This window comes from Rhinatrema bivittatum, chromosome 3, assembly GCF_901001135.1.
Source record: "Rhinatrema bivittatum chromosome 3, aRhiBiv1.1, whole genome shotgun sequence".
NCBI lineage: Eukaryota > Metazoa > Chordata > Amphibia > Gymnophiona > Rhinatrematidae > Rhinatrema > Rhinatrema bivittatum.
Window position 1 is genome coordinate 324238711 of NC_042617.1, and position 22081 is coordinate 324260791.

The 22081-nt window shown below is 45.8% G+C and overlaps 1 protein-coding gene across 1 annotated transcript in view; it reads right to left on the reverse strand.

The window, feature by feature from the left end:
• LOC115088588 overlaps positions 1-22081 on the reverse strand; it is a 223390-nt gene that overhangs the window by 176512 nt on the left and 24797 nt on the right. Inside the window, exons 10-11 of the mRNA XM_029596845.1 lie at positions 9818-10020; positions 5499-5654 (exon numbers count right to left, since the gene is read on the reverse strand). Of these exons, the coding sequence (XP_029452705.1) occupies positions 5499-5654; positions 9818-10020 (359 nt within the window). The remainder of the gene's footprint in view (positions 1-5498; positions 5655-9817; positions 10021-22081) is intronic.

Consider the following 22081-nt stretch of genomic DNA (forward strand, 5'->3'; position numbering starts at 1 on the left):
CAGAGCAATGGCACATCGCAAAAAAAAGCAGTGGATCTCCGGGCGTTCTCCTTCACAGGAACAGCAGCGCTTATGAACGAGGAAGACCCAGCTGGAGGGGACGAGCATGCGGCAGGTCAGGGTCCTAGTGAGCACAACGGCGCAGCTGAATCAGAGAAAGGCAGGCTGACATGAACCGACTTCATGGCTTGGTTTAGTGATTTAAAATAAAGACATTGTGGCTGTGAGATAGGAGATCCAGACGATCGTGAGGGAAAAAGGACAGGAAGTGGATGATTTGCTGTAGCATGTGCTCAATGTTGAACAGAAAATGGAGGAGCATGCTGAGGATGCACAGCAGCAAAGAAGAGATCTAGAGCAGTTAAATCATGGACAGCGAGACCTATTTTACAAGTTTGAGGACCTAGAGAATCGCTCTAGGAGAGGAAACCTACTATTTCGAGGGGTACCTGAAGGGGATGATTATGGAGACTGCAGTCAGATCGGGAAAGAAATCTGTAGAATAGTCCTGGTCAGTGACTCCCCAGATTCAGAACCTCCGGAGGTGGTGATAGACAGGGCACCTAGTAGGGATGTGAATCGTGTCCTCGATCGTCTTAACGATCGATTTCGGCTGGGAGGGGGAGGGAATCGTATTGTTGCCGTTTGGGGGGGTAAAATATCGTGAAAAATCGTGAAAAATCGAAAAATCGCAAAACCGGCACATTAAAACCCCCTAAAACCCACCCCCGACCCTTTAAATTAAATCCCCCACCCTCCCGAACCCCCCCCAAATGACTTAAATAACCTGCGGGTCCAGCGGCGGTCCGGAACGGGCTCCTGCTCCTCAATCTTGTTGTCTTCAGCCGGCGCCATTTTCCAAAATGGCGGCGAAAAATGGCGGCGGCCATAGACGAACACGATTGGACGGCAGGAGGTCCTTCCGGACCCCCGCTGGACTTTTGGCAAGTCTCGTGGGGGTCAGGAGGCCCCCCACAAGCTGGCCAAAAGTTCCTGGAGGTCCAGCGGGGGTCAGGGAGCGATTTCCCGCCGCGAATCGTTTTCGTACGGAAAATGGCGCCGGCAGGAGATCGACTGCAGGAGGTCGTTCAGCGAGGCGCCGGAACCCTCGCTGAACGACCTCCTGCAGTCGATCTCCTGCCGGCGCCATTTTCCGTACGAAAACGATTCGCGGCGGGAAATCGCTCCCTGACCCCCGCTGGACCTCCAGGAACTTTTGGCCAGCTTGTGGGGGGCCTCCTGACCCCCACGAGACTTGCCAAAAGTCCAGCGGGGGTCCGGAAGGACCTCCTGCCGTCCAATCGTGTTCGTCTATGGCCGCCGCCATTTTTCGCCGCCATTTTGGAAAATGGCGCCGGCTGAAGACAACAAGATTGAGGAGCAGGAGCCCGTTCCGGACCGCCGCTGGACCCGCAGGTTATTTAACTCATTTGGGGGGGGTTCGGGAGGGTGGGGGATTTAATTTAAAGGGTCGGGGGTGGGTTTTAGGGGGTTTTAGGGTGCCGGCTCACGATTCTAACGATTTATAACGATAAATCGTTAGAATCTCTATTGTATTGTGTTCCATAACGTTTTAAGACGATATTAAAATTATCGGACGATAATTTTAATCGTCCTAAAACGATTCACATCCCTAGCACCTAGGGCCTTGGGGAAATCCCCACGCAATCAGCTTAAAGATATAATCGCTTTCCCGCACCATGATGCAATCAAAGATCAGATAATGCAAAGAGCCAGAAAGATGGGAGCTATTCGTTGGAAAAATAATCTGATACAACTCAACAATGATATTTCGGCTATCACTCTGCAACGCCAGAAAAACGTGATGCCAGTCACGAGCACACTTCGAGCAGAGAGTATTCAATATCGTTGGTTTTACCCATTCGGAACTTCCTTCACGATAAGTGGCCGTACCTTGCAAGCACGTTCAATGGAGGCGGTGGCCGTTTTGTTGAAGGCTGGCATTGCTGTGAAGGATCAAACATCCGAGGTGAAACCAATGTCATGGCAGGAAACCTTTGGATGGCAAAGAACAGGCAAGGGTGGAAAGAGACTAAGAAGGAAGTCAGACAGTGATGTACCTTTCAGGGATCTGGCTTCTTGAAAAGAGGGAGTGATGAGTGCTACAAAGCCCTGATATTTTCATGGTTACAACCCTGCTGTGGTATAAAATACTATAAGTTGGAGGGTCAGTTAAGGCATCTTGAGCATTTCATAGCCCTTATTGGTAGGAGGATGTTTTTCATGGTTTCTCTGTTAGCTGCTGCAGGTTATAACTGTACAGGGTTACAGGTTAAATGGTATTTTTCACATATTAATGATAAGAGGTGGTGGTGGCGGCCCATCACAGGATGATATTGTTCCTCTGAGGTGGTGCACATGGAGGTGCACATATAGTATATGAGGGGTTAAGGGAGAGGGGAGGAGGGAGGAGGGGGGAGGGGGGAGGAGAAGAATATATGACCAGAGGGGGGAATAGGGGAGAAATAGGAGGTAGGATAAGAGAATGTCTCTTGATTGGTGGAACATCTGACATTAACATTGTTTTCCTTAATGTGAAAGGACTCAACTTGCCTTCAAAGAGGCAACTATTGATAGAGGAAGCCGGTGCTACGAGAGACTTGATTTTTTTTTCATTCAGGAGTCACATTTTTGGAAAAGAGATGAACATTTTCTCAGGGGCAAACCTTTTCTGTCCATATATTATACATCAGATATAGTAAGACCAAACACGGAGGGGTGGGGATTATGTTTTCACGGGCAGTACGATTTGAAGAAATAGATATTAAGAAAGACAAAGAGAGGAATTTTTGGCCTTGAAGGTGCGACTGGGCATGGTGGTAGTCACATTGATAAATGTATTTGCTCCCAACAAAGGGCAGGGGGCATTTTACATGAAACTAGGGGAGCAATTATGGGACTTTTTGGGAGGATATGTGGTGGAAGGTGGAGATTTTAATTTGACCAGTAATGTAGCTGTGGATAATCATCCCTTACCTACTGCTTTGGAAGCAAATTGAAAATTCTGGTTAATTCCTGGGATTATATGATATATGGTGGATACAGCATCTTTCTCGTGAGGATTTTACTTTTTGTCTCGCGATTCATAAATCTTATTCACGCATTGATTTTTTTTTTCTTTTAAAATAAAATAGTGACGGCAGCATGCAAGAAGGCAGACACAGGACCTATAACCTGGTCTACACACACACCTATAGAGTGTGAACTTATAATGCTTCAGAGAGAGGCACAGCAAAAATACTGGAAACTGAATGATTCATTATTACAGGATTCAAGATTTTGTAAATAGGTGAGAGAAGCTACTCAAGAATATTTCCATTTAAATGACACTGGTGAGGTGTCAGTGCAGACTCTTTGGGATGGCTTCAAGGCGATCTTAAGGGGGCAATGGATCTCTAAAACAGCGGCTGTCAAAAATCAAAGAGCACTACATACCACTGGTTTCCCAAGAGTAGGTTGAAACAATGGGTTTATATTGATGGGGGGGGGGGGGGGGGGAGGTTACAGGGAGTTTTGTACGGGAGGCTGTGGGGGCAGTATGTGGAGGGGGTGGGTAACAGTGTTAACATTAAAATTAGGGGTAAAATATAAGGCACATTTCTCAAGGCATAGCACTTATTCCCCTTTAATGCTGCTGGAAAGGAAAGGACCCAGTGATTCAAATTCCTACTTTAAAAGATGGAACTGGCTGGGAATATGGTGCTGTGGGCCAGCAACTTAATGCGGAGGGATTCGGGGAGTTGAAAGAGCATGAGTTTCTTCGATATATGCAATTGCATAATTGCTTATTTGGAGAGCCTATAACGGAGCCAAGGAGTATGTGATTTCTCCAAGCTTAAAGAAATGTTTTAAGCAAAGATTACATAAAGGTTTGCTTTCGAATCTACGTATAATGTTGAATATTCAGAGCTGGGAGAAAGCTAAACATATGAGTGAGTAGGAGAAAGGCTGGGTGGGGAGGCCATGAATGAAAAGATGTGGGAGAAAAGCTTTTTGGCGGTATCTACAAGTTCTATCTGCAACAACATTAGAGACGAATAATCTTTTTTTTTATATAGATGGTATCTCACGCCACACAAACTTCATATTATGTACCCTATTTACCCGGTGGCAGGCTGGAGACAGTGCGACCAAGAGGGTACGTTTTATCAGATTTGGTGGCGTGGGAAGAGTTTAAAGGAACGTTCGGTGATATCCTATCAGTACAAATCCCATGGGACCTTTTGTAATCACGCTTCCTGGAAAGCAGATCCCTTGGAAACAAACAAAAAAAAAAAAGCTGGCCAGCTAGATGTGAAGTGACGGTTCACTGGTGGAAAGCGAGGGAGCCAGCGCCAAGGACTGTCTTGCGAAGAGCCTGGTCCATGTGTTGTTTAACCGCGGCTCGCAAGGAGAAAGCGCAGAACCAACAAAACTGATTGAAAGAGACCTGAATAACTTCAGTTTCATGTCTACTAATACTAGCAGCAAAGAGCTGGTCATGAGCTAAGGGGGAAGAGGGGGGATAATGGAGAAATATAACCAAGGTTGTAAGTAAATGCTGAAACTGATGCAAGTTGTTATACAATTGTTCTACAGTCTTGGCTAATAAAAAAAAACCTTAATTATAAAAACAAAAAAAGATTAAATAAATAAATCTGGTTTGCCTGTTCTTGATGCAATACTGCAGAGCCTGCCCTATCTCAGACTTTACACTTGTATTCTGCTATCTAGGGATTCCTCTGTGCATCTCCCAAGCTTTCCTGAATTCTTTTATTTTTGTCTCCATTGCCTCAAGTGTGAAGCTGTTCTAGTACCTTCCACATAAAATTCTAGAGCCTACGTCATAACATCCTAGTTCCCTTTTCGTGTTTTCTAGAAATTTCACTGTGGCCCTCCACTGAAACAAGGAATTGCAGAGCTCAGGTCGATCCTTTCAGGAACTGTGACTTCGGCAGATAATCGAGAAGTCCGTATCAATTCATATTCACTGTGCAATAACTTTGTGTGCTAAAAAAACCCAAAAGATTTCTAACCAGCAACCTGAGCCAGTCTCATCTATAAATCATAGGTTAGCTACAAAACAGACAGCACCAAGGTCTCACTCTTTCCAGAATGATTGTCGCCTGGAAGCACTGCTGGCATCCCCACACTATCACGTAAGGGGAGAAAGAGAACGAACACCCACTGGATTTCCTGCTCAGGCTGTCAAAGGGGCCTAAATTATGCCAGGCCCCCTGTATAACAAAGGACAAGGAATGAGCTTTCATTCTGTAATACAGTCATACTTCACTCACACCCCTCATTCCTACCGCATTCACGTCACCTCTACTTCCAATACTCCAGTCAGATTTTCTGTTCTGTACACATTACAGACCAACCGCGTCATAAAAGAAGAGAAGATCAGCCTGACTTAGAACAGAGAATTCGAAATTTCTCTGGGACTCGGAATCCCAGCCTTATCATCCTAGGACACTCCAGCACATCTCCGTCTTCACCTGTCCACGCTGCTGTCATCCTCCAGGAGGGCGGTAATGAAGGTGGGTGGGAGCTGATATTCCTGCACCTTGCCAGGAGCAAACTCAAACTGTACCGGCCTGAGGTACAGGTGGAACTCGTCGAACCCCATCTCTGCAGCAAAGACCTTGTACAGCCTGAAAGCAGAGCAAGGAAGTTAGTGCATCACCTGGAAGGTTAAAGTACAGAGGAACATTCACAGTCTTGGGAAGCAGTGTGAAGCTTAACTCCACTACTCAGAGGGTAATTTTCATTCGTGCGCATAACTCTGCACACACACACATGAGCAGGGGCTCCCAAAGTTACGCCTGTGTTTTATAGCATGACTCCACACACACGTGCATGAGCAGAGGCTCCCAAAGTTACGCCTGTGTTTTATAGCATGACTCCGCACACACGTGCATGAGCAGGGGCTCCCAAAGTTACGCCTGTGTTTTATAGCATGACTCCGCACACACACGCATGAGCAGAGGCTCCCAAAGTTATGCCTGTGTTTTATAGCATGACTCCGCACACTCACGCATGAGAAGGGGCTCCCAAAGTTACGCCTGTGTTTTATAGCATGACTCCGCACACACACGCATGAGCAGGGGCTCCCAAAGTTACGCCTGTGTTTTATAGCATGACTCCGCACACACACGCATGAGCAGGGGCTCCCAAAGTTACGCCTGTGTTTTATAGCATGACTCCGCACACACACGCATGAGCAGGGGCTCCCAAAGTTACGCCTGTGTTTTATAGCATGACTCCGCACACACACGCATGAGCAGGGGCTCCCAAAGTTACGCCTGTGTTTTATAGCATGACTCCGCACACACACGCATGAGCAGGGGCTCCCAAAGTTACGCCTGTGTTTTATAGCATGACTCCGCACACACACGCATGAGCAGGGGCTCCCAAAGTTACGCCTGTGTTTTATAGCATGACTCCGCACACACGCGCATGAGCAGAGGCTCCCAAAGTTACGCCTGTGTTTTATAGCATGACTCCGCACACACGCGCATGAGCAGAGGCTCCCAAAGTTACGCCTGTGTTTTATAGCATGACTCCGCACACACACACATGAGCAGGGGCTCCCAAAGTTACGCCTGTGTTTTATAGCATGACTCCGCACACACACGCATGAGCAGGGGCTCCCAAAGTTACGCCTGTGTTTTATAGCATGACTCCGCACACACACGCATGAGCAGGGGCTCCCAAAGTTACGCCTGTGTTTTATAGCATGACTCCGCACACACGTGCATGAGCAGAGGCTCCCAAAGTTACGCCTGTGTTTTATAGCATGACTCCGCACACACACACATGAGTAGGGGCTCCCAAAGTTACGCCTGTGTTTTATAGCATGACTCCGCACACACACGCATGAGCAGGGGCTCCCAAAGTTACGCCTGTGTTTTATAGCATGACTCCGCACACACGTGCATGAGCAGAGGCTCCCAAAGTTACGCCTGTGTTTTATAGCATGACTCCGCACACACGTGCATGAGCAGGGGCTCCCAAAGTTACGCCTGTGTTTTATAGCATGACTCCGCACACACGTGCATGAGCAGAGGCTCCCAAAGTTATGCCTGTGTTTTATAGCATGACTCCGCACACTCACGCATGAGTAGGGGCTCCCAAAGTTACGCCTGTGTTTTATAGCATGACTCCGCACACACGCGCATGAGCAGAGGCTCCCAAAGTTACGCCTGTGTTTTATAGCATGACTCCGCACACTCACGCATGAGTAGGGGCTCCCAAAGTTACGCCTGTGTTTTATAGCATGACTCCGCACACACACGCATGAGCAGAGGCTCCCAAAGTTACGCCTGTGTTTTATAGCATGACTCCGCACACACACGCATGAGCAGAGGCTCCCAAAGTTACGCCTGTGTTTTATAGCATGACTCCGCACACTCACGCATGAGTAGGGGCTCCCAAAGTTACGCCTGTGTTTTATAGCATGACTCCACACACACGTGCATGAGCAGAGGCTCCCAAAGTTACGCCTGTGTTTTATAGCATGACTCCACACACACGTGCATGAGCAGAGGCTCCCAAAGTTACGCCTGTGTTTTATAGCATGACTCCGCACACACGTGCATGAGCAGAGGCTCCCAAAGTTACGCCTGTGTTTTATAGCATGACTCCACACACACGTGCATGAGCAGAGGCTCCCAAAGTTACGCCTGTTTTTTATAGCATGACTCCACACACTCACACATGAGTAGGGGCTCCCAAAGTTACGCCTGTGTTTTATAGCATGACTCCGCACACACGTGCATGAGCAGAGGCTCCCAAAGTTATGCCTGTGTTTTATAGCATGACTCCACACACACGTGCATGAGCAGAGGCTCCCAAAGTTACGCCTGTGTTTTATAGCATGACTCCGCACACTCACGCATGAGTAGGGGCTCCCAAAGTTACGCCTGTGTTTTATAGCATGACTCCGCACACTCACGCATGAGCAGAGGCTCCCAAAGTTACGCCTGTGTTTTATAGCATGACTCCGCACACACACACACATGAGTAGGGGCTCCCAAAGTTACGCCTGTGTTTTATAGCATGACTCCGCAAACACGTGCATGAGCAGAGGCTCCCAAAGTTACGCCTGTGTTTTATAGCATGACTCCGCACACACACGCATGAGCAGAGGCTCCCAAAGTTACGCCTGTGTTTTATAGCATGACTCCGCACACTCACGCATGAGTAGGGGCTCCCAAAGTTACGCCTGTGTTTTATAGCATGACTCCGCACACACACGCATGAGCAGAGGCTCCCAAAGTTACGCCTGTGTTTTATAGCATGACTCCGCACACACACGCATGAGCAGAGGCTCCCAAAGTTACGCCTGTGTTTTATAGCATGACTCCGCACACACGTGCATGAGCAGAGGCTCCCAAAGTTATGCCTGTGTTTTATAGCATGACTCCGCACACACGTGCATGAGCAGAGGCTCCCAAAGTTACGCCTGTGTTTTATAGCATGACTCCGCACACACGTGCATGAGCAGAGGCTCCCAAAGTTACGCCTGTATTTTATAGCATGACTCCGCACACTCACGCATGAGAAGGGGCTCCCAAAGTTACGCCTGTGTTTTATAGCATGACTCCGCACACACACGCATGAGCAGAGGCTCCCAAAGTTACGCCTGTGTTTTATAGCATGACTCCGCACACACACGCATGAGCAGAGGCTCCCAAAGTTACGCCTGTGTTTTATAGCATGACTCCGCACACACACGCATGAGCAGAGGCTCCCAAAGTTACGCCTGTGTTTTATAGCATGACTCCGCACACACGCGCATGAGCAGGGGCTCCCAAAGTTATGCCTGTTTTATAATCTGTGCAGCTGGAGCCGCAGCATTAATATACTGCGTATCACTGCCCCAAAAGTATGCACACTCTTCAATACGTACTCTTTTCTAATGCAGGGATCTGCAGTTTATATGCCCATGTTATAAAATTATAAGCATATATTTTGCATGGGAAATAATTTGTGCAATCATTTTAACACAGAGGCAGGTATTTTATAAAGCTGGCTGAAGTACAGAATGCATGTCTCTTGCTGATGAAAATATTTGTGTTCCTACTTCCAGGCACAGTTCACAGAGACCTCCACCAATTGACTCAGACCTTCACCAGTTCTTCCACACCCTCCCTCACTTGCTCCAGAGCCCCCACCCAAAAACTGCAGACAAAAGAGAAGCCAGATTTAATGTCTGTGACTTGATTAGCAGGTTTAAAAACACGGGCGCAGGTTTGATAAGGGATGCATATACTCATTTGTAAAATACGTAAATGTGTGTGTATTTCCAAATCCCACCTCTTTGTACACGCGTACTCCCGCTACTTACGCGGGTATATGCCAATCAGAAGCGCGCAACCCTTGCAGAGGTCTATCAATTATCCCCACACCTTACACACCTGTGGTACATTCCAGATGCTGAAAATGAAAATGGTCCTGGGTGATCTGAGCATCCTTCACCCCCTCATACCTCACAGCCTCTCTCTCTTCCCTCCATCCTCTCACTCTTCACAGCCTCTCTCCATCCCAAAAGGTTCCTCCCTCTATCCCCTCACTCCTTACAGCCTCCTCGGTGCAGCATGGGGTTACATTTATAATAAAATACATTGATGGCTCACAAGGTTCCTTCCAGTCACCGCCATGATCCAGGGGGGAAATGTGTCTCACTTACCATCCTATTCCAACCCTAAATAACTCTCAAGAGGTCTGTTCTCCACTATAGCCACGTGAAATGCAGGCCACATGGGAGCAGGTGACAGCCATATGCTCGCTGGGCACGATGCAGTCCACCCACCTGGCTAAGAGTGCAGACTCCAGCGCAGCCTCCACGAGACGATGGCGCAGGGTGATAACCTCCAGCATCCGGGAGAAGGTATCCAGCGCTAAAGCTTGCTTCTCTCTGCCCCGCTTGTCCCCTTCCTCTGCCACGGACTCCACCACAGACAGGGCCAACTCCTTAACCAGCAGTGGGTCTTCTATCAGCACATCTGCAAATAGCTGCAGAGGGGAAGGCGAGAAAGAAAGGCGGGCTTTACTTCTACATGCAGCAAAGAGGCAAGGCACATACTGATGCCCTTTAACCAAGGCAGACCCCCAGTTCTGGCTGCTGAGAGGATTTTAGGAGGGTTTCGCTTTGGGGGGTATATTGCTTATTGAGGGGAAGGAAGGCACCACTAGACACAAGGCATTACGGGGTATGTTTTGGTGGCCGGGAGAAACAGAGGTGGAGCTGCTACTGGGGGGGGAGGCATTAGTTACAGGGAGGTCCTTGGTTGGTGCGGGGGCAAGTATAAACAAAGGGGAGGGGTTTAGGAAGGGGGGTGGAGTGTTGTTGTGTGACTCTAAATTGTTTTTGTTTGGGTTTTTTTACATTTTTTTTACTTATGGGCCACTTCGACAGAAAGCAGGAGGTGAGCGGAGGTCTCACAAGACCTCTGGGGGATTTTGTAATGTTGTGGGGTGGTGGATTTTTAGGCCTTGGGACCCATTAGCAAGCATCTCGGGAACTTCAGGCTGTGCGTTAGTGTCCCAATGTCCCCGGGATGAAATAACTAATACCCCTCCATCAAATGTGATAAAATAACATGGCTGGATATTTGTAATCAAAAAATAAAAGCAGACACCTCTATCAATCCTATGGATCAAAAAACACACCAAGAGAAACTCCCAAAAATGATTTTTTTTGACAAATCTGGTATCAAGGTCTTAATGTGCTATGAAAATAATCTGACGCTTCTTGCCTTGCAATGGGCTGCAAGCATATTCAGACTTAGCACTTTATTTCATATCATATACCAGTCCAATTGTATATATGTTAATTTATAACAGTGCACATGAAGCTCAAAATTCTTAAATATCATTTACAGAAACCCTTTACTTATCTTTTTTGTCACCTCTGCTGCCGCTCAAAAACTGGCCCAAAAAACTTTACTTCAAAACACCGACTTCAAACCTCCCGACATAGGCCCATGTTTCGGTGGTAAAACCACCTTCCTCAGGGGTCAATACAGCTTCCTTAACTCAAACTCTTTAAACTTATTCAAAATGGCTGCCAAAATAGCACAGGATTCTGCATCAGAAGCCCTATGAAATGAGAGTTAGAAATCTAAATGTGTACCCTAGGGGAGAGAGAGAAGGGAGATACAATAGAGACATTCAAATACCCAAAAAGTATTAATAAAACACAAGAAGAAAATCTGTTTCAAGGGAAAGAAAGTTCTAGAATAAGGGGTCATGTTATGAGGCTCCAAAGTAGAAGACTGAGGAGACAAGATAGGAACTATTTTTTCAAAGGAAGGGTGGTAGAAGAATGGAATGCTCTCCCAGGGTGGGAGGTGATGACTAAAACAGTAACACAAAGTTTAAGAGGGCATGGGATAAGCATAGAGGATCCTTAGTTGCTAAAAGTCGAGGGAGCAGAAAGTATGACCAAGCAACGTGGACTTAAGCATTTATAGTGTCATACTTGCCTGAGTAAGTATAACAGAATGCATGACACAGGCCTCCAACAGGCCGGGATGTCTGTCAGGCTGTGATAGTAGAATCAGCTAACAACAAAACAAACAAACAAACATAGAAACAGAAATGACAGTAGAAAAGAACCAAATGATACATCCAGTCTGCCCAGCATGGCTTATGGTAGCATCTGTTGTGCCATACAGGTCTCCCCCATACTTAGTTTCCCAGACCGTCAAAAAATTATGGATCCTTATATAAGCGAACGCCAGTCAAGTTCTTTATTAAGACCATTAGGTAACACCGTCTTCAGTTTAAAAATCCATTGTTCTTCACAAAAGTTCTGAAGTGATTCTCTATCACCCCCATCTGTATTTTGAGGAACACATTCAAGTCCATAAAAGTTATTCAATTTTCAAAACTATGTCAGTTGTCAATGCAATGTTGTAATACAGAGGCACTCAATTTTCCAGTCTTGACACAACTACAATTTTCAAAAAGTCTGATCCATACTAGTCTTCTAATGCACCTTCATATAAGTTTTAGGACATGGACAAATGATCGCATATGTTACAAAGTTTGAATTACAGATAGTGGAGTATTTCTGAGAAATTTTATATTTTGAGGTTGGCTCAATCTAAGTTGTTCCTGTTATCATTGCAGAGAAGTCAAATTGTTGACAAGAAGAAGGAATTGCTGTCTCTGAATTTTGTGATTCTGAATGAAGTGGCATAGAAGCATGCACAACCCTATCATGTATATTCAAACCCCTGGTAAAAGCTATGAGTGGTGGTTCTTGGAAAATCTTATATAGAGCTAATACATGCCAATGTCTCTGGATCTAATTGGTTACCATCAAAGTTTTGTCCGTATATTTCAAACCATATACCAATCTGTCTTCAGTGCATTTTAATTTATATAATAGCAGTGAGGCTCAGTCAGAATATAAATGTAATGTTTGGCCTGCCGCGGGAGAAGGCTTCTTCTTCAGAGGGAAGAAGGATGTCTCGTTGAGACCTTGCATAGATTACTGGGGTCTGAATGCAATTACTCGGAAGAACTGTCATTCACTGCCTCTCATTCCCGAGTTATTAGACTGCCTCCAAGGAGCATATATTTTCTCAAAGCTGGATCTCCGTAGGGCATATAACTTTATAAGTATCTGAGAAGATGATGAATGGAAAACGGCCTTCAACACTAGGGATGGCTATTATGAATATCTGATCATGCCATTCGGCCTTTGCAACACCCTCATCATTTTCCAACACAAAATTAAGGAGATCTCCTGTATTCCCAAGTAGTGGTTTACCTGGATGACATCCTTGTCTTCTCTCGCTCTCTCGTCTTTGCAGAACTTGACACATAAGTCAAGACATTGGACTGATGAGGTTGTGCAGGCTTTCAACTGCCTTAAGAAGGAGTTCTTAAGAGACCCCTGATTCTGCCACCCCGATCCATCCAAACCGTTCAATGTGGAGGTAGATGCCTCGGCCATTGGGGGTCAGGGCTGTCCTTTCTCAACACAGTGATCAAGGAATACACATGCCATGTTCGTACTTCACCAAGACAGTCACTCCAGCAGAGAAGAGCTACACAACTGGGGACAGGGAGATTTTGGTGGTGAAGTTAGCACTACAGAAGTGGTGCCATCTTTTGGAGGGAACTAGACACCCAGTCATGATCTATATGGACCACAAGAAATTGGAATCTCTCTCAAAGGCCAGATGGCACTTGTTCTTTAATCACTTTGACTTTGAACTTTGAAACCAACAGGCTGATGCCCTTTTGTGGTCTTTTGAAACTGAAGACTCCTTGGAACCTCCTCACCACATCATAGATCAAGCAAGAATTGTGGTCGCTGCCACAGTACCAGTTCCACCTTGGAAGACAGTAGTTCCAAAACATTTGAGGGAAAAGGTACTCAAATGGGCCCACAACTCCTGCCTAGCAGGACATCCTGGTGTCACAAGAACACTGAAACTAATTCTCCACCATTATTGGTGGCCTCAAGAAAAGCAAGATGTGCAATGCTGCATAGGATCCTGCCCAACCTGTGCAAGTCATGAGAGCTCCCATGCTTGACCCTGGGGGCTGTTACAGCCATTGCCAGCCCCTCAGGGCTGCCAGCACTCACAGATGGCATCACACGACTAGGTATATAACCCCCAGCCATGCTCCCTAGCTTTATCTCAGCAGCAGGTTCTTCTGCCTTGAGCAGTGCTTTTTACTACATGCGGAAACTTCGTTCCAGGCTGCGTCGTCCAGCCCGTCTCATTCCAGCCTGCCTCGTCCAACCTATCTTGTTCCAGCCTGCCCCATCCAGCCTGCCTTGCTCCATCTTGTCTTACCATATTAAAAGGACCACACACTTTGGAAACTTTCTAACTGTATCTAAAAAGTGAAACATCTCATATATATAGGTGTATTTATCACCTTTAAATATAATCATAGGGTTCCACTTTTTTTTAAAATTTATAATGCTATCATCACTTTAATGCTCGAAACAGGAAAAAACGCTCTTATCTCAAAAGTTGCAGTGCTTCCACAGACACAAATGAGACTGTGAATCTCAAAACACCGATTCTCATGTCTATGTTTTTGGAACGAGGTTATCCATACTCCGCAGTTAGAAAGGCTTATGAGAGAGCTTTATTGTAATGTTAATGAGCCCTTGTGCTGTGGCATGGTTGACACAGCCTAGAAGTGAACCTATTATGCCCACTTTTGAGATAAGAGCGTTTTTTCCTGTTTCTCTAATTTAGAGTATTAAAGTGATGATGGCATTATAAATTTAAAAAAAAAGTGGAACCCTATGATTATATTTAAAGGTGATAAATCACTTTGGTGGTGCATACATGGCATCCCTTTAAATAAGTGAATGCGGTCTGGTTTTCCAAACGGCATAAAAAATAGCACCTATATATATGAGACGTTCCACTTTTTAGATACATTTAGGAAGTTTCCAAAGTGTGTGGTCCTTTCAATATATTGAGACATCAGATATACCATACAAATATTTCAGTTTCTAAATTTTTCCATCTTGTCTTACCCTAGCCTGCCTTACCCAGTCTGTCTTTTCCTGCCTACCTTGTCCCAGCCTGACTCGTCACTACTTCCTGCCTGTTCCAGTCCTATTCATGGCTGCCTGGTATTGTCCTCTGCTACTGACCTGGACTACTCTTTTGCCCGCTGTCTAGTACTGTCCTCTACCACAAACCCCGAGTACGCCTTGCTTTCCACCTGCCCAGACCCTCAGCCTGAACTTGGTAACCCTCTGCTCACCGTCTGCCCTGATCTCAGCTTGCCTTTAGACATTCCTTCTCTGACCACACACAGGCAACTCATCTAAGCCCTGCTAGCCCCTGGAACTCAAGGTCTCAACCTGTGGGGAATGGGGGTGATACAGGTGAAGGTCCAGCTTAGTCCTGGCATAGGGTGTATCTGCCAGCTCTTGGCGTGGGCATAGTAGGTTCACTTCTAGGCTGTGTCAACCATGCCACAGCACAAGGTCTCATTAACATTACAATAAAGCTCTCTCATAAGCCTTTCTAACTGCCGAGTATGGATAACCTCGTTCCAAAAACATAGACATGAGAATCGGTGTTTGCTTCTTAAATTCGATGTTGGAGCAGATTCTCCGGATCCTGAAAAATTGTCCTACTGGTAAATTCAATTTAAGTTTTGCAAGAACCACCAGGGGTTCTCTATAATGCAAATCCCCAACCACCCTCACCACCCCCAAACAAGATTCAATGAAACTTGCAAGAAAAAAACAAAGCAAAAATACAAATAAAACAAAATCCTGGATAAGCCACGAGTAATCCAAGAAAACGTGTTTCAATAGAGCTCCCGTTGGCCCCCAGACACCAGTCAGTCTACTAGACTGGGCATAAAGATAAATGCTGGAATAACACCGAGGCAACCTCAATTGCTGTCACTACCATGGAGGCCCTGACAGTGCAGTTTTGCATGTTCCTTTTGTCCCAGAGAATGATCGCTGCCACTGCTACCAGCGTTGTCCTTGCGAGGTTGGGCTTCGCTAAGCTGATCAAGGAATCGCTGCACGTCCACCGGAGACTCAAAAAGCCTCGACTTATTATTGAGAGCCACCTTTAGTTTAGCCTGGTAGATCAAGGCATACTGTTGCTGTGCTACCTGAGAGATTTCTTAATCGTGGCAAAATGAGCCCGCTATTTTTTTTTTTTTTTGCAATGCCGCTGAGAAAAGACTGGATAAAAAGAAACTCAGTGCTCCGGGAATTTCACCTCTCCCAGCACTCTGGCAGGGTATCAATGTAGCTGAAGGATCACAGTACTCTGTCATCCACTCGGACCTGGAGGGGGCGAGTGCCCGAAGGGCAAGCTCGATCTGAATGTCCCATCTATGTCTGCTAGGCCAAGGGCCTCTGGGATCCATCCAGCAAAAAAATGCCTTCAGGTGAGCCCCCTCACCCGCCTCCAGAAACCCACCAGCCACAGATTATTTTGCTTACCACGGTTCTCAATATTATCCAGCTTCTCATTCTGCTCCAACGCATCCACTTCTTGCCACTTTCCTGCAAGGGAGATCTCCAGGTCCTCAACATGTGCAACTGTCTCCTCTATGTGAGTTGAATTCTCCTGTACAGATTCAACTAAGAGCCACCTTATCCACAGCCATTTGCAGCTTAGTGTGGATACTCACAGTAGGTTTTTCTGGGAATTTTTCAAACATCAGATGAAGAGTTTTAGTTGATTCTGGGGGGGTTGACAGGAATCATCTGAGGCCTGTTCACCTACTGCACCAGATCTCCCTGAGCTAGACTTTTTAGGTGATCATTGCAATTTTCCACAAAGATCTCCCATATAGCAGACAAAGATTGTTTAGGATGGTCCTTGCCCATTTTTGGCTCTGGGTTAAGTGAGAGAAATCCAAGAAATTAAAGATAAATTGTTTGGAATCCAAGAAGCAGTTCGCACCTTCATCTGCTCAGTTGCAGTGCATCCAGTGACAACCTCCCCCCCCCCCCGCTCACCAGAAGTGATATTTAATGGTGATGATTCAGAGGAATGGAACAAATCTCAGTGAACCTGGAAGATGTACTAGGGCAAACTGACAAACTAAAGAGTAATAGATCACTTGGACCTGTTGGTATACATTCCAGCAAACTGAAAGAATTGAAAAATTAAGTTGCAGACCTACTATTAGTCATCTGTAAACTATCATTAAAATCAGGTACAGTATCTGAAGATTGCTGATGTGTTGCGCAGGAGGTGGAGCCTTGGACCGAGGAGAGGTTGACGCTACCCGTAGGGGAGGCCCTATGGGTCCCCACCGTCGGCAGGTGGAGCTGGCCGACTGATGGAGGCCGGCTGGAGCTTCGCCAATACCAGCCCTCGGGTTGAGCCCTTGGGTGCCGGGGCCGGCTGGAGTTAGGTGGGCCTCCGTCCGAGGTCTTCAAGAAGATGATGTGGAGGTCAGCCATGGACCAGCAATGGTAGAACAGGAAAGTCTGTACTGGATGAGGCGGAGTCCTGGAGACCCTGGTGCCAAAAGGAACAAGAGTCAGACAGGGGGCGCCCAAGCAAAAGCAGGTCGAAGCCTGAAAGGCCAAGCCCAGGACTAAGACTGTAGAGGCGTCGTGGAACAGGCTGAAGACAGGGCAGGCGGCAATCAAGGAGCAGTGGCAAGGCAAGGCAGAAGTCAGGTCCAGGAGATGAACAATAGCATGGTCAGACAAAGCAGAGGTCAGGACTAGGAAATGATCAGTAGCGTGGTCAGGTGAAGCAGAGGTCAGGATTAGGAGATGATCAGTAGAGTGGTCAGGCGAAGCAGAGGTCTGGACTAGGAGAAGATCAGTGGCATAGTCAGGCAAAGCAGTGGTCGGGTCTAGGAGAAGATCAATGGCGTAGTCAGGCAAAGCAGTGGTCAGGTCCAGGAGAAGATCAATGGCGTAGTCAGGCAAAGCAGTGGTCAGGTCCAGGAGAAGAGCAGTCCGTAAGAATAGCTGAGAAGAACGAAGCACAGGAAACAGGAGAAGACGAAACTAGGATCAGGAACAAGGAAGGAACAGGAACCAGGAACACAAGGAAATCACCAAGGAGGCAACGAAGTACACATCCAGTGTGGAGACCTGTTGCAAAGGTGACTAACAGGAGCTGATCCCAGCCTTATATACCGGAGCCCAGTGACATCATCATCCAGGGCCACAGGTTGGATTCCCGCCACGGCCCCTTTAAAAGAAACAGAGATGCGCGCACGCCTAGGGAGGAGCACGGCGCGGGATGGCGGCGTCTCTCTGCAGGCCCCGCAGAGAGGCCCGCTGCGGAGCACAGGAGTCTGCCATGGAGACAGGAGCGCCGGGGACGGCCCGAGGATGGAGAAGGCAGCCCACAGCCGCAAGGGAAGTGGAGCCAGACGCTGGAGTAGGCAAAAGAAGGTAAGAGGGCCTGGCCACTAGGGATGTGAATCGTTTTTCAACGATTAAAATTATCGTCCGATAATGTTTATATCGTCTTAAATCGTTATAGAACACGATACAATAGAAATTCTAACGATTTATCGTTAAAAATCGTTAAATCGTGTTAGTGCGCACTAACTCGAGTTAGTGCGCACTAACTCCCCGTTAGTGCGCACTAACTCGATTTAGTGCGCACTAACTGAAAATGATACAAATAAACACTTTCCAGGTCACTGAAGGTCAGTTAGGAATGAATATGTGTTCCTATTGGCTGGCTGCCCTCTTATCTATTGATGTTACCAAGGTTACCACTGAGGTGATGGTTGGGGGGATGGGAAATGGAACTGGAAACTAACGAACACCAACAGAAAATGAAACAAAGTGTTCACACTTCCCAGGTCAGTAAAGGTCACTTAGGAATGAATATGTATGTATGTATTCCTATTGGCTGGCTGTGCTCTTATCTATTGATGTTACCAAGGCTAATACTGAGGTAATGGTTGGGGGGATGTGAAATGGAAACAGTTGGAAACTTGACAAAAAAAGTAATGTAATGATCAGCACTCACGTGACTAGAACTTGTTTGTTTATTATTTTTGTTAGCAGGCACCTGAAATGCTAGTGCATGTTGAATTTGCCAATCACTGTGCATTTTAGAAAGGTGGTCCTGGCTGGAACTGTACACAGTTCAAATATATGTAATTGATTGTTGGTAAGTGTATTTTTTAAGTAGCCACACTGGCACAAGTATGTTTACTTTTCCTCCTACTTAACTCACTAGCTCAGCTTTGTAAGAAGGGCTTCTCTGCTTGTGTGTTGTTTTTGTTTGGTGTGAGGAGAGCAGAAACATCAGATCTTTATTCAATCTACTACAGTCATCTCTTACAGTGCCCTATCCCTATTAATACCAGGAGTGTTGTGATCTTCCTGCACACAGTGCCCTAACCCTGATACCAGTCTGAGACAGCTCCCTCCCTGCATTACTAGTGAGAGGCTGGCTTCACAGACAGGGGGGAGCTGCCTGACCCTCACTCCTGACTTCCCCCATGTCCCAGCTAGTGAATGGTGTGTGGGTGAGGGGGGGGGAGGATGGTGAAGTCTGAGACAGCTCCCTCCCTGCATTACTAGTGAGAGGCTGGCTTCACAGACAGGGGGGAGCTGCCTGACCCTCACTCCTCCGGGGTATTGTGATCTTCCTGCACACAGTGCCCTATCCCTGATACCAGGGGTGTTGTGATCTTCCTGCATGCAGTGCCCTATCCCTATTAATACCAGGAGTGTTGTGATCTTCCTGCATGCAGTGCCCTATCCCTATTAATACCAGGAGTGTTGTGATCTTCCTGCATGCAGTGCCCTATCCCTGATACCGGGATGTGTGCAAGAAGATCACAACACCCCCGGTATCAGGAATAGGGCACTGTGTGCAGGAAGATCACAACACCCCCAGTATCAGGAATAGGGCACTGTGTGCAGGAAGATCACAACACCCCTGGTATTAGGGATAGGGCACTGTGTGCAGGAAGATCACAACACTCCTGGTATTAATAGGGATAGGGCACTGTGTGCAGGAAGATCACAATACCCCTGGTATCAGGGTTAGGGCACAAGTTCTAGTCACATTGACTGATCACATTACTTGTTTTGTCAAGCTACCAACTGTTTCCATTTCCCATCCCCCATATACTGTCAGTAGGAAACTTGGTAACATGAATAAATAAGAGGGCAGCCAATAGGAATACATATTCATTCCTAAACTGACCTTAACTGACCTGAAAAGTGTCAAATTGTATCATTTTCAGTTAGTGCGCACTAACTCCCAGTTAGTGCGCACTAACTCGAGTTAGTGCGCACTAATCGGAAAAAACGATTTTTAACGATTTTTTAACTAAAAAATCGTGCCTAAGACAATTTTCTTGCCCTGCCACACGATTTCTATCGTTAAGACGATATGGAAAACGATTCACATCCCTACTGGCCACAGGCCTGCCGCAGCCGGCACACACAACAGATGTAACCCTAGTTTTTAAAGAGGTTCTAGGAGTGAAGCAGGTAACTAACTACAGACTTGTGAATCTGATGTCAGTGCTGTGAAAAAAGGTTGAAATTATTATAAAAAAAAAAAAATTATTGAACATATAGATAGTCATTGTTTAATGGGACAAAGCCAATATGGATTTAGCCAGAGGAAATCTTGCCTCACCAATCTGCTACATTTTTTTGAAGGGGTGAATAAACATGTGGATAAAGATGAGCCAGTTGATATAGTGTATCTGGATTTTTAGAAAGTGTTGAACAAAATACCTCATGAGAGATTCTTCACAAAATTAAAAAGTCATGGGATGGGGGCAGTGTCCTATTCTGGATTGTGAACTGGTTAAAAGATTGAAAACAGAGCATAGGGCTAAATGGTAAATTTTCCCAGTGGAGAAAGGTGAATAGTGAGTGCCCCAGGGATCTGTTCTGGGATCACTGCTTTTTAACATATTTTTAAATGACCTAGAGAAGGGAACAACAAGAGGTGATCAAATTTGTTGATGATACAAAATTATTCAAAGTTGTTACATCACAGCAGGATTGTGAGAAATTGCAAGAGGACCTTGCAAAACTGGGAGGCTGGGCATCCAAATGGCAGTTGATATTTAATGTGGATAATTGAAAAGTGATACACTTAGGGAAGAGAAACCCAAATTAATAAATTATAGCTACACAATGCAAGGTTCTACATTGGGAGTCACCACCCAGGAAAAGGATCTAGGTGTTATCATGGATAATAAGTTGAAATCTTCTGTTCAGCGTGCAGCAGCAGCCAAGAAAGCAAATAGAATGCTAGGAATTATTAGGAAAGGAATGGAGAATAAAACAGAGAATATCATAATGCTTCTGTATCGCTCATTGGTGTAACCTCATCTTGAGTATTTTGTGCAGTTCTGGTCACCATGGTCACCACATCTCAAGAAAGATATAGCAGAATTAGAAAAGGTACAGAGAAGGGCAACCAAAATGATCATAGGGGGATCGTTCCATCCCCTTTAAGAAAGGCTAAAGAGCTTAGGACTCTTCAGCTTGGAGAAGAGACGGCTGAGGGGAGATATGATAGAGGTCTATAAAATGATGAGTGGAGTGGAATGGGTAAATGTTAATCAGTTGTTTACTCTTTCAAAAAGTACAAAGACCAGGGGACACACAATTAAGTTACTGGATAATACATTTAAAACTAATATGAGAAAATATTTTTTTACTCAAATCATAATTGAGCTCTGGAATTCGTTGCCAGAGGATGTGGTGAAAGCTATTTAGTGTAGCTGCATTAAAAAAATGGTTTGGACAAGTTCCTGGAGGAAACGTTTATTAACCATTATTAAAGTAGAGTTGCAGAAATCCACTGCTTATTATTGGGATAAGCAGCTTGTAATCTATTTACCCCTTAGGATCCTGCCAGGTACTTGTGACCTGGTTTGGCCTCTGTTGAAAACAGGATGCTGGGCAGGCTGGACCTTTGATCTGATCCAGTATGGCAAATCTTATGTTCTTATTTCTTAAATCTTAACTGCCAGATTCTATATCATTCCTTAAGTTTTACTTGCATTCCTCCTCATGTTTTCCACACCAACCTAGCTGTATATCCTGTTGCAGATTTTGGTATTATCTGCAAAAGGACACATTTTTCCCAATAGTCCTTCCACAATACTGCTTATGAAAATGTTGAAAAGATCCCTGCAGCATGCCGCTAGTCATGCCCCTATCCTTGGAGTGAACTCTATCTACCATTATCCTTTGCTGCCTCTCACTCAACCAATTTCTAATAAAGTCAGTCACTCTAGGTCCTATACCATGGTCATTCAGTTCATTCATAAGTTTCCTATGTAGAAATGAATCAAAGACCTTACTGAAATCCAAGTACATTACATCTAGCATTCTCCCCAATCCAATTCTCCGGACACACAATCAAAGAAAGTGATCAGATTCATCTGACAAGAATTATCTCTGTTAAAACCATGTTGCCTCGAATCTTGCAATCCATTGGATTCCAGAAACTGCATCATCCTCTGTTTCAGCAGTGACTCCATTAGTTTGCCCACCACAGAGATCAGACTAACTGGCCTGTAGTTCCCAGCCTCCTCCTTACTTCCACTGTTATGAATAGGAACCACATCTGTCCTTTTC